General features: G+C 44.7%; 1 protein-coding gene across 1 annotated transcript in view; it reads right to left on the bottom strand.

The window, feature by feature from the left end:
* The window catches only part of ANTXRL (ANTXR like), a 57,569-nt gene extending 40,954 nt beyond the window's left edge, over positions 1 to 16,615 (bottom strand). Inside the window, exons 1-5 of the mRNA XM_033066298.2 lie at positions 14,249 to 16,615; positions 2,947 to 3,018; positions 2,747 to 2,818; positions 571 to 652; positions 435 to 468 (exon numbers count right to left, since the gene is read on the bottom strand). Coding sequence (XP_032922189.1) covers positions 435 to 468; positions 571 to 652; positions 2,747 to 2,818; positions 2,947 to 3,018; positions 14,249 to 14,409 — 421 coding nt within the window. The 5' untranslated portion in view covers positions 14,410 to 16,615. The remainder of the gene's footprint in view (positions 1 to 434; positions 469 to 570; positions 653 to 2,746; positions 2,819 to 2,946; positions 3,019 to 14,248) is intronic.
* Positions 16,616 to 17,041: the final 426 nt, after the last annotated feature.

The following is a 17,041-nucleotide window of genomic DNA, read 5'->3' as shown; positions in this document are numbered from 1 at the left end:
AAATGCATGTTTTAGCAACTCAGAATATGAACACAGATCATTCACACTGAAGCAAAACTCTCATTTGCAACTACACTAGTGAGAACAAGGAGGTGGGACCACAAAGCAGAGAGGGCTGAGTGCACCAGGACAGAAAGGAGCAGGAAAATGTGCATATTCCTGTCTCCTGGTGCATGACGGGCAGCTCTGGCTGCTATGGTTTGGTCTGCATTCTGCAGTGGTCAGATCTGGGATCATACTGGTCTTCTCTGATCTCAATAAACCATGAATCATGCATTTAGAAGTAGGGTTGTAGTCAAAATGGAATGTGGGATTGCATAACAGCGCTCCTTCTCCAATACTTCTTTCAGCGGGTTTACTGCAGGTCATAAAAAGAAGTAAAACCCCTGTCTTGTCAATGCAGATACACAACATGAACAATACACAACACATACCTCCATAGGTTTCATGGTAAATTTGCTCATTTGCCTGCAATGAAGTGTAGAACATGGTTAGCTCTGAAGTATACCAGCAGGAAGTAAGCAAAGTTTCTACGTGTAAAACAAAGAAAGTAGGTACTGTGATGTGTACCCTCTTAAATCCTTCATGCATGAACGTGTCTCCTCCAGGCAATTCCTCCTTAAGCATGTTGAGCCCTCGTCTTATGGCTTCCCTTTGGATTGAAAAAAAACAAAAAACAAATAAACAAAACAAAAAAATCCCAAGAGAACATTTTATTAGAAGTTATTTTTTCTTTTGTTGAGATATTCCCATATCACAGCTAGATTATGCAGCCTGTCAATCAATTGCACAGAGTGCATACACATCAGCTGGAACACTGCTTGAACCAAGATTTTTTAAAAATTCCACAATTTACCAGCCAAACACCCATGGGGGCACAAAACCAGACATAGGGTACAGCATTAGCGTAACATATTTTAAAGATGCAATTCCATCCCTGTTCCATCATTCTTGTATATTCTCAGTCAGGATAAGATTGAATTAAAGCCAGTGCCAGATATTAAACAAACAGCAGAACAAAACAGAGTTTAAAAGCTTGTGACCCTGTCACAAAAATGGGACAAATTAAAACTCTGTATTGAATCAGTCATCAGGACAGTCTGGATCAGGATTTTTCCATTTTAAAGGCAGAGCCAAAAGATAAGAGAACAGGATGGGAATGAGGAGAATTTCCTATCCTAGACCAGGGACTCATTAACCTTCCTGGGGCATAGATTACTCCTGGAAATAGAAGCACTTGCATGTCATGATCCTTGTTGCATAGCTTCCTACTCCCCAAATAGCTATTAACCAAGAGGATTGTTCAGGGGCATTAATAATTTAATTGATCACCAAAATTGATCACCAAAAGACCCTGATTCTTGACAAGGGTTTTCTTTATATTAATGGAACACCAGGCACAAATATTCAACCGATAAGACACAGGCAGTTCAAACATCAGCTCCAGATGCCATGGGGCAGCCTTTCTTTAGGAGAAGAGTGAGAACTTTCTAAACACCATTTTGCAACTGGGTATTTTAGGTAACACAACCACAGTTACAGAGAATACAGGAGGCTATATACGATGAGGGTAAAAATCAGGAGCTTGGACTGGGCAATGTCCTTAGCACAAAAAACACATTTTTACCCTTTTGAAGCATAAAATGAGCTGAAAAGGCACAGAGTGATGCATACAGAGAACAGGATTTTAGGACAGGGAACACTCTAATACCATGCTCAGCATATGGACAGAGGATTCCTGTCTACTTTCCACCTTGCAAAGAGCAAATTCACCCAGGGAAAAGTAAGCAAATTTGAACTCTGCCACCTAGATATATGATGAAGACCTGAAACAAAATTCAGGGGAGCCAGCAGAAATGCAAGAGCCCTGCAGGGTAGCTGGCTTAGGACCAGTCCCTGCAGTACAAAGTTGAGGGAGTAGTTGTTCTTTCTGCTCCATTTATAGGGTGCCCTATACTATTGAGGCCCTCTCACAAAGACAGCAGTAGCAGCAAAAGCAAAGGCTTTAAGCTGAAATGAAAAAAAACAAAAACCTAGAAACACCCCAGTGACAGGGATTTGTATGTGTAATGAAAACTAAATTTAAAAAACAACATTTTGGAGGTTGGGGATTTTTTCTCTTGAGATTGTTTTCAGTGGTGGTTTGGGGATTTTCATTCATTTGCTTTTTAAATAAACAATTTGGTTGGGAATTTGGTAACCAAAATTTTGCTCCACTTTTTTTTTCTTACAAAGATTGTCACTTGGTTTTGCAAACCACCCCTGGCATGGGTGCTGTTTTCAGGCAGTCCAGGAGAGGGGTTCCACAGCCTGGTGAGGTCCTGTTCCAGCTGCTGGTGTAAAGGTCAGAGCTTTGAGTCCCTTCCCAGGGCACTGGGGACCTCTCATACACTCCTTTGCTCACCAGCTCACGGTCTGAGATCTCTTCCAAAAAACTGTTCTTATTTGGGTAGCTGGGGATAGCAAGTATGTACCTGGATCCTCAGCTGGAAATGCAGTTTTTCCCTGAAATAGCACAGTAAAGAACAGACAGCCCAGTGCTGCCTTCCTCTCACAAAGCTGAAAAGAAAATTGAAATGGGACACCCAAAGGCCTTCTAAGCCCTCCTCCAGTTGGGGATGGAGGAGAGGATTTTGGTTGGTGCCACACCAAGGACCAAGACAGACCTGCAAACTCTGGGTGTGGGGACACTCATTTGAGAGAGAGGATAGAGGGCATTTCTGAAAATGCTGTGGGAGGTACTTGCCTGTTCTCTGTTAGTTTCATGATTGTAGTGCCTCGTGAAGAGAAAACAATGAAAGACATCCGCAACATTGGACTGAAAGAGAAGAAAAATCAGATCCATGTCACATTCATTACTTCAGCAGAAATTCATTACTAATAAGCACTGAACAAAAAAATAAATTATGTACAGGAAATTAAAGTATCATTTAAAAAAACCTTTACCTTATGAACTTCTCAGCTAGGCTTTCCACGAAGGAGTAAATCTCAGTCCAATGATTTTTGACACTTCCAGATCTGCATACAAAACATAACTGATTACATTAAGCTTTCTTTGCTGTGAAATTCCTTGTTCCACTTCGAATTTTAAGCCTGGCCTACTCCAGAGGTGATTAGGAACAAAAATTACATAGATGAAAGCTGCAATAAGAGCCATGATGACAAAACCCACTGACTAAAAGACAAGCAGTCTGAAATGTTTTATCACAGTTTAAAACAAAATCAGTAACCCTTCCATTTGCTTTTGTTCCTTTTATAGCATTAAAAAATTAAATTCTTCTAGTTTAATTAATTTTATTTGACTTCCTTAAATTATCTGCTATCAAACTATTTGCTTTCCTAGAGCACAGCTCTGCGCTTGCACCACAGAGTCTTGACTGATCTGTTCTCCCAGAATGCGTGGGAGAATGTTTCCACGAATTACTTTTTGTTTCAAAAGAGAAAGCTTTTTGAAATCATTCTGATGGGAAAGGCAGCACTCTTGCCTAATTTGCTGGACTAATGTTCTGGGCAATCAAGCCCTGACTCTATTATGGATTTCTTGTGAAAACTTGGACAACTTAGTTACATGCAGAAGGCTTACACATCCATGCTGCCACTTCCATTATATAAAACTACATTACTGGCACTCCCTGGCTTTTTTCTGCCAAGTCTTAGCAGGGACCCCCACAGTCTGATGGGACTCAAACAGAGCCTTGCACACAGCAACTCTACAGTAAATTATAGATTTCTACCATGCTGATCTATGCCATACACTTTCAAGACATTAAAAAGGCTACAAAGCATGAAAGTCAATGGTTTTAAAAGCCCTCCCTAGGACTGTAGCATTTATGAAAGAATGACCCATTTGCTTTCCTTGCTTGTTGAACTCATCTATCAGGTATCTTAGGCAGATAAAAAGAAAGATAAATGAAACAATGGCACATACACAAAATCACAGTGGCTTGGATGCAGAACTAAAAAAAAAACACCAACTTCTGAAATTCAACTATTATAAAGCAGTAGGATTCCTCTAATGTTGCTAGGCATTTTTCTGTGTAAACATGAGAAAACAATTACATTTTTCAATTCAGTTCTACTATGGGCTTTCCAAGTGATCTTATGCCAGTCACTCATGACCTTGTATGTCAGAGACAGAAGCCCATGTGTGCAATGCAGGATGGCACTGCCTGCCCTGCAGCAGCGCTGGTGGAGTGGAGAAGGGCAAAGATAAAGGGACAAGGACCAAAGGAGTCTCCTGAAGTACATAAGCTAGAATAAATTGGCTTGTGTAACCCTGTGCTTTCATGCTGCTCCTCTGGAGAACTGGTGATTCATTCACAGAACAAACTTGTTGTCAAAGAGTGAAGAAATTTCCAGGCAGCAAGGGAAGGCAACAAAGCACTGGGGACTTCTCAAACCAGGGCTCTGGATCCTCTGTAATCCCCAGTTTAGAGGTGCTATTAAACAACATGTTTATCATTTGGGAACTGCACCAATGAAAGGTGCTGGCACTATCACCAAATTAACCCTATCAACACCTACAGTTTCCCACGATTTTTATGAAAGTCCCAGGCTAAATCTCTAAACATAATGAAGTCAAAGATTTCCTTGAATCTATCCAAGATGCATCTACAGCTCCCAAACTTCTTAAAAATTCTTTCCCCCCCTTGAAGCTGACACTTTCAATTTCATTCTGAGCATGCCATCTGACTTAAATTCAATTCTTGAAATTTTCAACGAAGTCAATTCCCCTCACAGGATAACCATGGTTTCTTACTTGGAAAAGACTGACCTATTTTACATGAAGTATCAAATTTCTACTGCCAGATGCAGAGGCACTGATGCAATCCAGAAGAAAAGTAGCAGCAAAATTTCTTTAGAACTGCAACAAACCAACATTTCCAGTACCTTCTTAGGACTGTCAGAATTACTTCCTTTTTCTCCTTGCTCTTTTTTTTTTTTTTTTTTTTCCCTTGGAAAGGGTACAGCCACAAGAGAATTGACTGTGATAAATCAAGAGGTGCCCATCCCTGAAAAGCCAGGGAGGTCTGTGGCATGGATTATTTCTCGCAGGAAGCTTTCTGTGCTCTCAGGGTGCCCAGCTCTACTTCCCAGAGCTACAGCCCTGCAGAGCAGAGTTACTTCAGCACAGCAGTGGGTGTCCTTCACCCCTGAGAGGACTTCTGCACCCACATGTTGCTTACAAGCTGGGAAGTGTCAGAAGTGTCCCAGTCTATCAGCAGGGAAAAGTCAAGGCCAGAAAAAAATGCTAGCAAGAAAATGTTAAAACTCCATAGAGAGAGCACCAGTGAAGTGGTCAGCATTTAATCACTTTTCCCACATCACACTCCTCCAAGTCTAGGTGTCATCTCCCACTGCAAATGGCACCAAAATGCCAGCAATGCCAGACATGTCAAATCCCTCATGAACACCTATGGGACTGGCTTATAGAAGAACCTGATTTCGCCTCCCTCTCTCTCAAGATTCCGTCTAAATATCCCTGTTTGTGAAGCTATTTGTAAAGGACTTTTGCCATTTCATGTATGTATGTGTGTGTGTATATATATCATATATATATATATATATGTATGTATACACACTTTGGAGGTTTCATGGGTTTGGCCTGATAGTTTTGTTTGTTGCCCCAGAGGTCTGACCTCATACCACTAGCAACAGATTAAACAAAAAATTATGACAACAAAATGTTTGCTAAATTGCATACTAATTTGTCAAATGTTGTCAAATATGAATTCCACCACTGACAAATATAACTGCCCCATACTATTGAAAATCCTGAGCCATTTCACTGCCATTGGAATCTTATCCTCCACACTGCAGAATCACTGTTACTATCAGCATAAAGTAACTTTCTGCTCTTTGTGGCTGGATCAGACCAGGAGAATAAATGAAGCACATCAAAGACCAGCACTGGGATGTGACACATACTTATCAGCACCTGGGAGAAATTGTGGGGAAGTGACACAGACAGGGAATCTTGTGTATGCTGTTGTGGAGGTTTGTACCAGCAGGTCTACCACGACAGCACTGTGGCTGTCTGCAATAAAAGAAAGCCTGTGTTGCAGCCAGATCCATCTTGCAGGCTCACACCTCTGAAATTCCCTGCTTTCACCACCAGCTATCAGGCCTCTCACATCAATCAAAGGCTCCCACCAGCACTGCCAGCCCTGGCCTTCCTCCCTGCAATTTCCCTGCTGAAGAAGCCCAGCCAGCCTAATGCTCTCTGCAAAGCGAATAGTGACCCATAGCTTACAAGTAGCTTAGGTACCTTTTGGAGTCAAGCAGGATGGTGAGCCTTCAGCCCTCAGAGGTGACATAATTCTCACGGTGAAGGAAAGTACACAGCAATAAACAGCTGCTGTGGGCAACTGGAATGTTCCAGAAGGCGTCTCAGAGCCTGTTTCTGCTGCTGCTTTTGCTGGAGAAAATCAGGACTGGGACCAGAGAAGCAGCAAAATTTCCCCAGGTTTATACCTATGCAACTGGGGCCACAATTCAGCCCAAATGAAGTTTAAAAAAACACCACAGAAGGCATTTGCCTTGAGCATGCTCCCTGCTCCATGAGCTCTGTTCCCATTACACACAAGACAAAGAGAAAAGTCAGCAAACCACAACACAGGAAAGAATGTCCTCCCAGCCACATCAGGACTGGGCTTGGAGGAGCAGCTGCTGCTGCAGCTCCTGCTGCTGCTGTTTTCCTTAATTTTACATTGCTACTGCTTGGTGGGAGGGGAAAAGAGGAGGTCAGTGAGTATTTCTGGGGGTGGAAGGAAGTGATGTGATTCCAAGGCTTGATTCCACTCCTGCCAACTTTGGAGTGATTCCTTCTGGTTTAGCAGACCTCTGCGTCAGCATAAAAACTCTGAGTGTGTTAGAGTTGTGCCTATACAATCTGAATTATTTCACCAATATTTCTGAAGGCAAAGAAAAAGAAAGGTTGGAAACTTTGTCTTCCTTCCTAAGATGCTCCCAGTAACACTGGAAGCTGGAGCCTGGAGAAATGAAGCAGCACAGTCCCGGCATAAGGGGTGCCACTCTCAGCCCAGTCACTTCAGCAGGCAAACAGCAGGAGAACCAGTTGTGTCTGTCCTAGAGCACATGTGTTCCACAGCTACTGCTGAATTCCCTGTCAGGAGCCCATATGGATCAACCCAGTGCAATATACAGCAATCACCTAGCCTTGCAGTGAAAGTCAAAACCCCAACACTACCCAAACAGAAAATATTTTTATTACCATATGTACACAAAGAAGGCAGCAGGACTAGAGCCTTTCATCCCTGCTGAGAGAGTGAAACCCCTTGAAAGCACAGAGCTGCCCCTTGTCCTGCTCCACACACACACACACACACACACACCCCATGCCCATTTGCCTCCATTACAGATTAGCTGAAGGCAGCAATCCTGAAGCAAGTAAAAGAAACATTATTACTGGTGCTGGGTTTAGTCTGAATATGGTATCAGGGGAGTACAAAACTTACTAACTTTGTAGGTCTCTGTAAATCTCTACCCTCTTGGGTTAATGGTGGCCCTGTACATTGTCCATTGCTCACAAACGTGGCACTGTTGTTATTTGGAGGGCTCTTTGTGGTCACAGCCACATTGTAGACAACAGAATTCTTGCACATGGCTAATAATGGCTCTGCAATAAAAGCAAACCCTGGGGCACTGAGCTTGTTGTGGTTTCAGACATGCATGCTCGAGTGTTCATCCACCCCTCTGCTCCCTTCTGAGCCACCAGAGCATTCAAAGTGACAAGAATCCTCCTCTCCCAAACAATGCATCTTGCAAGCATGGAACGGACCCTGACTGGGTGATTCATCCAGGCAAGGAAGGACTAGTTTCTGTCATCTGCTCCAGAGGCAATTAGAAACACAGGCAGAGACAGCCATTCTGAGACAGTCCTTGCTTCAGAGTACTTGTAACATTAATGGACAAGACAAGGGCTGGAATGGGGAAGGGAAGATGCAGAGAAGTGGCTGCAAAATGGGTGTTAATCCTAGGCCAGTATCCGAGTACATGACCCAAAGTACTTGCATACAAAAGGTTTCATGACCAAACCCATTAATTTCATAGCTAGTTTTTGTCCTATGGATAAAATCTGCAGCAACATTACAGATTTCTGTGAAATCATGCCTCAAAGAAAACACTGCTCTTTCATCCTACAGTCATCCATCTCATTCACAAATCCTGTCCACCTGGTGTCATACTGTAGTCCTTGCTAAGTTCCTAACCAACAACAGGGCACAAAATAAAATTCAGAAGCCATGCTCACATTGCATTCAACCACTTCAGACCTCCCTGTAAAGCTGCAGGGATGCTCTGAGCAGCATCAGGGCAAGAAGACCCATTCTGAGCATCCTGGTAGTCTTCAACAGAACACAGGGAGCAAAGAAGGGCACACAATCCCAGCCATGCTGCAACACTCTTAGCAACGTGCAAAAGATAGGAGCAGGGATATACAACTCTTGAGCTGTTAATAGCTCACGGGAGTAAATTAATTTCTGCACTTGAGATTAGAAGAGTCGGTCCTACTACACCTCATACAAATTCACAGTTTACAATACTGAATTTGGCCTGCAAGCCCAGACAAAAGTAATGAAATTCTCAATCACTGAACACACAAATAAGAATCCTAGGTCAGTGGGAATGTTACGGTTTACTTCCTTGGCTCAAGCCCCAAATAAATCAGATTTAGTTACATGCATAAATAGACTGCAAATGACAAGCTGCCATGGCTTTTTCTTCCCGTTAACTGTACATGTTTTATGTCAAATAATCATTACCCATTAGCTTTGCCTTGTGTTTCATAAAGATTTTTTTCTTGGACTGAAGGAAGGAGAATTGATTTTCCTGAATATTTCTTTTTTTTCCCTGAAAGAAGCCAAAGCTGGCAGAAAAATATGAGACAAAATGCAAATAAATAAAACCCGGTCCAAATCACATAGGTGTGTCTGAAACAGAATAAAAATTTGCTGTGGAGCATTCCAAGCAATTATACCTGGTTGTAAGCAAATCATAGCACTGGCTGCAATATAACCACAACAAAGAAAGATGAAAAGGCAACATACCAACAGATAATATTTTGAAAACAAGAAAAAATTTTTCTTTCAGGCAAAATTGCTTACAACTTCCAGCAAAGAAGGAAGACAGACAACCATTTTTAAATACACACACAAAAAACAAAGTTGATACTTCTGTTCAGACAGCAAGTCCTCTCAGCTGACCTGCATCAGGTTCTACATCTTACAATGAACTGAAGTCTGGCTGCAGTAGACAGATATTCTTCCTTAGAGCAACAGAGTTCAGCAGTGGTTTAAAAGTCAGACAAAATCAACTTTTCAAATGTAGTTAAGGTAGGTGATAGAACATGTGTTCAGACACCTATTTTTGCCAGCAGTCTGATTTTCCAACCACAACAATGTTGTTTAGCCATGCGTCCCCTCCCCACATACTGTGCAAAACCAGCACAGAATGGCAGTGGACTGAGCCTGGAGAGGGAAGCTGCAGAAGTTCCCACAGGTCAAGCTCCGTGCTAATGATCTTAGGCTGGGACTACATGAGGCAGGAAAAGAAGCAAAGGGCTGCAGTGAGACCCTAAGGCAAAAAATATTTGCTCTCACTAGCACTTGTAATTCATGAGTGCTAAATTCATTCAATTCATTGGCAAGGAAATAATGGGGGGGAGGGGGGGGGGGCAAATAATGTGTTTACCAAATGCTCTTTGGTTGCTTAAAATATAGCATATTGTGAAAAAAAATCATACATGGAGATCAGCAATTCCCTCTAGTAGTCTTGAAATTGTAGAAGGTGATCTTAAATAGCAGCTTCTGAAATGCTTTTGTTCTGAAAGCTTTTGGCAAACCAGGAAGGATCAACCTGTTTCCCTCTTGACATTTCCCACACCCACTGCCTTTTCAATGGCAATTGAGAAGGTCTACACATACCTAAAAAACAAAATCAGGAAGGATATTGGACAGGGTAGCTAATTCCCACCTAATCAGAGGTTGTGCTCTTTCCCACCAGTGACATTCACCTCTGGAGGAAGGCTTACCAAATTGAAAGAGAGGCAGCTGCAAAATGGATTACAAGCGAGAGACTGGGCACGTTGTACTGATGTCTTTACCAAAGATGCTGGTGACACTGATGCTCCTGGGAGCACAGGAGACAAAGTAAAATTGATGTGAAAGGCAATATTGTTGCGGGCCCAAAGAGACAAAGAGGGACTGTACAAGAAGTTCAAGGGGAAGATGAGGACTGAAGAAAATATAGTTAAGCCAAACTCCCCAATGTATCAGTTATAATACAAGAAAACCAGCTAAGACTTTATCAATATATTTCTGCTTCTGTGATCTGTCCTGTAGAAAAAAGAAGCATTTTCCCAAGTCTGTACAGCTCATTTTTCCTCAATATCCAAACAACTTTTAGCAAACATCCCAAATAGGAAAAATAAGAAGACACTTTTGTCTGGCAGTCAAAAATAATCAAGAAATCGTTTCATGTTTGGTAAATTACAACACAGATATCTCTGCAGCTCAGACCTGTCATGTGAAACATTGCCAGGAGCAGATATTTATGCTAAGTATAAGTCCTTACTTTAAAGGGGTTTCTATTTGTTGCACTAATAAACAATCACAATGATGCTACCAGGCACTGTTATAATTAGGAAACATTAGAGGTCAGTCATCCTTTCTTCTCTTCAAATGCAATTCAGTATGATTACAAACAACAGCTGGATGTTAACAGCAAGGCAGGATGAAAGGGAATTATTTACATTCTCAAGCACAAGTATGTCACTACAAGACCTGATGGTCAAGCAATCAAATCCTGAACAGGGGCTGTCCTCCACAGTTTGGGATAGGACAGAAACGAGTCCTCTGTGCACTGGGACAACCTAAGCAAATGAAGCAACCAAAGCAACTGACAATTGTTCAACAATCCATCATGTCTGGCTTAAAAGCTTAAGAGCTTTTTATGTTACTTAAAGGTAAAAATGAGAACTTCACTATCACAAATGACTTGATCTTCCTACATGCCATGGGAGAGATGGGTGTGCCAGTTGCAAGTTATACTGCCTTACCTCATGCAGAGAGTGACTTAGATGCAAACAGAAGAATTTTTGCCTCTTCATTATGATACTTTAAAGTTTTCCACTATGCCTCTAAACAAGCTCAGGCCTGCACAACTCATAAAGCACAAGACAGAGACAGAGCAAGACTGCAGACTCCAGGCAGCCGCCTCTGCAGGCAGCAAATGTCCTGTCCTCCCAGCTCCAAGAGATTTCCTCATTTAAGCCTCCCCAGAGACAAGGAAGTCCTAATGTAGCTCTGGCATGGTCAGCCAATCCTAAGGAGGATGACGGCTGGTGTCCCTCTCACACATGCTGTTTTTCCCTTTCATTATGCCACTTTTTGGGGCAGCTAAGGTTTAGTGGCACTGCTCTGATCTTGCTTATCCTATGGAGTTAATATGAAGGACTGAAATCTTCAGGCAGAAAAAAACTGTAAGGAAACAGCAAGTTTCTTTTTTTTTCTTCTAATTGGTAGCACATATATTATACCAATAACTTCACCAGAAGATGATCTTTTCCATCTGATGGTTGTTGCCCTGCAGGATTAAATCTGCACAGACTTTGCCTGGCAGAATGAAAAGGAAAAATCATGCCCCAATAAAGTCATTGCAGTAACACACACTGCATAAGGCGAAAGGTCCGTTGTCTTCTTCCAGATTGCCTCCTACTGATGTGTGATTGCATCTTTCTATTGGGAAGCAAAGCAAAGTAGACTTAAAGTCATTGTGGTTCAGCCAGGCTGACTTTAGAGACAGGAGCTGTCATTCAGCTCAGTACAGGGTCACAGGATTAAAGCCTGGTGTTTTCACACAACCAATACTTCAATGCCAGTGTTAGACAGCTAACAAAGACTGAATGCATCTAACTCCAGACTGGCAGGACACCAACAAAGAGAGGCAATCCCCAAGCCATAGGGGTATACTTTGTGGTGCATATGGCTGGGTTTTCCTGAGGTCTCTCCCACTTGAAATTAGAGACAGAATTCTTCACAGGTACATGTCAGCATGGATCCAATACTAAAAAAACCATTGTTCACTGCATTTGCAGATTTACCAGATGCGTTTGATTGGCTTCCTGTCTTCTCCCTACCTGAAATACCTTGACTGTCCTCAACACTTGAATGAATTGTCAATGTTTTCTGGTTCCTTCCTCATGAACTGTCCCAATACCCAGGGTCTATCCACTGAACCAGTCCTCCCTGTCTCCATAAAGCTCCTTGTTTTGTGACAGATGTCACAGAATACAGCTGGGATAAATAGACCCTCAACCAGCATGGGACCTATGGCTCTCAAGATTTGGCACTCTAATATTGCCCATATGGATTGTAATGCAATCTCATTGAGACCAAAAGCAGCTTTGCCACTGCATTGTTACAGGCTTAGTAGGAGCAGGGATAGATTCTAAAACCACTCAGGGGCCCAAATAACACTTAACACAACTTTTTACCAAAGGGGAACTCTGGTATAACTCTCAAATCACATAAAGACTCTGTTTGCAATTGAAGCTAAAGAGAATTTTCCCACTGGAACCCCAATGCATGACTTTTTGCTTTAACCATGATCATATCCAGTTTCCAGTGGACCACTGTAGTGAATGGACAGCAACTGAAACAAAATGAAAGATCTGTGGCTTGCTAAAAGAACATACATTGTTTCAGGTCCAGAGTACTACAGAGGAACTTGCTTAGATAATCAACTTCCTACTGTTTGAAGATCATGATCTTGGTGCAAATTGCTCTCTTCTCTGCTTTTATCTCCCTGAATACAATATGAATGGCTACAGCACAGCCAATAAAGGGCTTTCTGAAATATAGATGAAAAGTAGCTTAGGGCACAGTGTGGAGATTGCTAGGGATACTCAGTGTCACTGTTACAAGGAATTGTACTATGGAAGACAGAGAAGCCATACTGCTATCAGCAACATCCATTGTTATAGGGAATTCAGTATGGGAACTGGGCATAACGACAGTGCCAGTCACTTCTAGGAAGCCTGGCAGGAATGAATTTGAGAATTTACGCTAGCCCCCCACAGAGCCCTTTCCAGACACAAGTTACGTACTTCAGGAACAATTCTAAACAAAAGAAAAACAAACAATGACCACATGGTGGATTAGTATATCTTTTAGAAAGGCAGAATGCCTTTGATCTACAGCTTCTTTTGCTCTAAAAACAGAATCACTATTTAATGAAATATACATCTTGAGTGACAGTGATTTTTTTGCCTCTTGCAGGTTGTACAGAGGGCCTTATGGATTGATCCGTTCTCCCAAATGGGAAACAGAACAATGCGGAATTTATACCTGGCCTCAGGGCAAGAATCACAAACTCTTCCATATTTCATAATACACAGGTAACCCAGGATGTATTTGATAACACAGCCATCACACCATAGGACACTAACAATTTACCCCTTGATTTATTCCCTTGGCTTTAACCCTCTGTCAAGACAGAGCAATACACCAGAAAAAGGAAATTTGTACCTTCTGAAAAACTCCTGTGGGTGCACCAGTTTACCATTTGCTTTGCTAGTGCTTGCTAAAACATGCCTACACATGAGAGCTTAATAATATCCCCCCTGCCATACCTAAATTCAGCTGACATTGTATTAAAGGGAAGCATTTTACAATCTATTTTAATAGATGTAACTCAAACACAGGTTTAGACAACTCCAAAGAAGCTGAGCAAAAATAAGTTTTATAAAACCTTGTTCTTATTAAGCAAACTCGTAAAAACACAACCATTCCATAAAAGCAGTATGGTCTTAACTCTGGGTAGGTCTGCATGGTCCTAGCGCTGCTAAGTCCCACGAGTGACATCTTTGCACACAGCCCAAGTCACGACACAAAACTCCAGGAATGATGGGGGCACTGGCCAACATCCCCTCAAATCCAGCACTCACAACCCACACCCCACATGCTACAACCTGAAAGCAACCCAATTCCCCAGGTTTGCATGCACAACTAACTCAGCATAAAGGACACTGCTCCCCTAAATGCTCCACTTGGGAAATGTGCAAGTTTTGGGGAGCAAAAATAAGGAATGAGCCCTGCACGTCACATCTGGTATCAGAAGAAGTGTTCTGGGAAGACGGGGGAAGAAAGAAAGAAAGAAAGAACATCCCTGCTGCTGCAAGGAGTCACTGAAGGGTGAATAAACGTTTTTAAATGCGGCTGTCACTTACTTATCCAGGACGAAGTACAGATCAAAGGCACCGTGACAGGAGCGCTGCTCTTCTTGCTCTTCCTCCTCCTCCGGCCGGGCGCAGCAGATTAGGCTCCCCATTGCCAGCAAAAGGCAGCACAAAAATGCCGCTTTCTCCACACTGCTCCAGCAACTCGCCATCTTTTCCCTCTCCGTAATTCTTCCTCCTCCCCCAGTCTCTCTCTCTCTCTGCAAATTTTACAGGCACTTCGGAAGCACCGAGAGCAGAGGGGAAAAAAAAAAAAAAGGCCAAACAACAAATCAAAACAAAACAAGACAAAAAAAAAAAAAAGTCACTAACTTCGGGATCTCAGCTCAACGCCGAGAGCTCAAGGCAGCCCTGCTCGCGGGGCGCCGGACCGCTGGCTCCGGGCAGGGGTCTGAGCCCAGGCGGATGGTCCCCAGAGCCCAGTCCCCATTCCCTGCCGCCTCGGCGGTGCCCCGAGCGCCTCAGCCCCGTCCCGCAAGGAGAGAAGAGGCTCCTCTCGCACGGGCCAAAGGCAGGAAGGGGCAGAGGGAGGGGAGCGGGAGGAGGGAGACAGGATCTTATGGGGGGCAAGCTGAACTGGGACTTTCCTGTTCCGGGATACCGAGATGGCAAAGGCTGCTGCTAGCGAGGGACCGAGGTTAGGGACCACTGCCCGGCGCCGCCGGGGCACGGGGCGGGCGTTCCTCCCTCCTTCCCTCTCGGACTGCCCTCGGGGCAGGACAGCGGGAGCGGGGCACGGGAATCCGCCGCCGGCGGGCAGGGAAGCCAGCGGGGTCTGGGACAGCCCAGCTGCGTTCCGGAGCATCGCTGCGCGTCCTGCTAAGTCTCTCTCCCGCAGGCTCGGGAGCGGCTGGAGCCCAGAAGCGGTTAGAGCTCAAGGCAGAAAGAAGTTGCTGTAGGATATGGGCGTCATGGCAAAAACCCGTGACAACAAAGCAGAGGTGGGGGCACAACGCGAGGAGGCACTTAAGAAAAATCTGTTTGTAGCTCAGTGCAATTAAAAAGATTATTGCTTGGGGGCGGGGGTAAGGGCAGGTTTTCACAGCCCTCTCGTGCCGCAGCAAATTGTTTCTCTTCGTGGAAATCTTGTTTTACTCACACTGGGGTCTGAACACATCCTGCAGGCGATGAGTAATGATGAAATGAAATCTCTTAGTGGAGGCTTTGCACAGTAGCATGATACACACAGGTTACAAAGCGCTGCCCTAAAGAGATTGTACAGCTCATCTGGATGCTGTCTCCAAAGTTTGAATAATTAGCGGCTTCCAGCCTCTTCCCCCTCCCCCACACATTCTGCAGCCCCTAATTAATGAAAAGAGCCACGGGGAGGGATCCTAGCAGAGTCACGTTGCATGACAGAGTTGGGGCTAGACATTTCTCTCTCGGGGCGAGGCTCCCATCGCGAGTCAAGGAGGAGGGAAACCATCCATCCATCCATCCATCCATCCATCCATCCATCCATCCATCCATCCATCCATCCATCCATCCATCCATCTCCTGTGGGATGCCGGCGCGCTGTCCCACCGAGCACAGCGCCCCGAATACCCAGCGCTTCGCCGGGGCCACTTCGCCCGGGAAGCCGAGCCGTAACGCTCCAGCCGAGAGCCGCTTCTACTTGCTAGCAGCAAAAAGTGACACCTCCTGCCCGCGGCAAATGTGGTACCGCGCGGGGCACGGCGCACCCGGGCGGGCTCGGCCCGCTGCCTTGCGGGACGTGTGTGCTGTTCCCCCACCGCACACGGCAGCTCTGCCCTGAGCCCACTCGGCCCTGGGTGTGCGGCTCGGTGGGGGAATGGTGGGATGGATGCGCCCTTTCCCTGCGCACCCGACGGGAACACGCGTGGATGCGGCGCGCCTGCCCCGCCGCACAGAGCCCCTTCCCCGTCGGACCCGCGGGCCCTCCAGCAGCCTTGGCGTGCTTTGTGCGGTGTGGGCTGCCGCCCGCGAGTCTGAAACAGAGTTTGCCCTTCGGGGAAAGCATCTCCATTTCTTCGGGGAAAGCATTTCAAGTTGCCTGTTTCTGTGCTGGACCGAGTTCAGACACATCCAACCGCGGCGGCGGTCGGGGACTTATCAAGGAAAGATTAGAGGGTCTACCGGTTTTCAGCCGCTTGCCTGGTTTAACTATGCACAGCAAAAAGCTGAATGCACTGCTTGAGCTCACCACTTGAATGGTTTTTTGAGCACTGGCCAGTTGAGACCCAGCGATTACTTAGATCATGGAGAAATAGAAAAAACCCACATCCTTCCTGGCGACATTCACAAAAAATGAGCAAGCGGCTGCTGAGCTGCAGGAATACCCCGTTTCATCCCGCGCTGCCGGGCTTCGGCCTCACCGCTGCCCACTAGTGTCCGCAGCCCGAGTGGTCCCCGGGAGCCCTCGCCACCCCCTGCCCGAGGCAGCCGTCCTTCCCCGCACACACCGCCTTTCAAAACGAAATAAATATGCTGATAGCGTCAGATTCCCTCGGTGTCTCGTGAATATCAGATTGTGTCGTAAAATAACGCGGCAGGCTTCAAGGGAGTCTCCAAAGCAAAGTAAGGCGCTGCCGAGAAAAAAAAAAAAATCACTGTTTTTCGATAATGTGCACTGCCTTTCTCTGAGGTCTAACATAACCTCTGCAAAGAGAGATGAGCACATATGCCTCCTCCAAAGGGCCCGGACAGGGGGCATGCTTTAAGGATACGCTTTTGGGCGTATGCAAAAACAAGAGCACGGCTGAGTTCTGCAATGGTCAGTGCTGGGCAGAAATACCCTGGGGAATGTGGGGCTGAGTCTTTGCT

The sequence above is a fragment of the Catharus ustulatus genome, chromosome 8 (genome assembly GCF_009819885.2).
Source record: "Catharus ustulatus isolate bCatUst1 chromosome 8, bCatUst1.pri.v2, whole genome shotgun sequence".
Classification (NCBI taxonomy): Eukaryota; Metazoa; Chordata; class Aves; order Passeriformes; family Turdidae; genus Catharus; species Catharus ustulatus.
The sequence above is the reverse complement of the archived record's forward strand: the minus strand, read 5'-3'. Positions and strand labels throughout refer to the sequence as shown.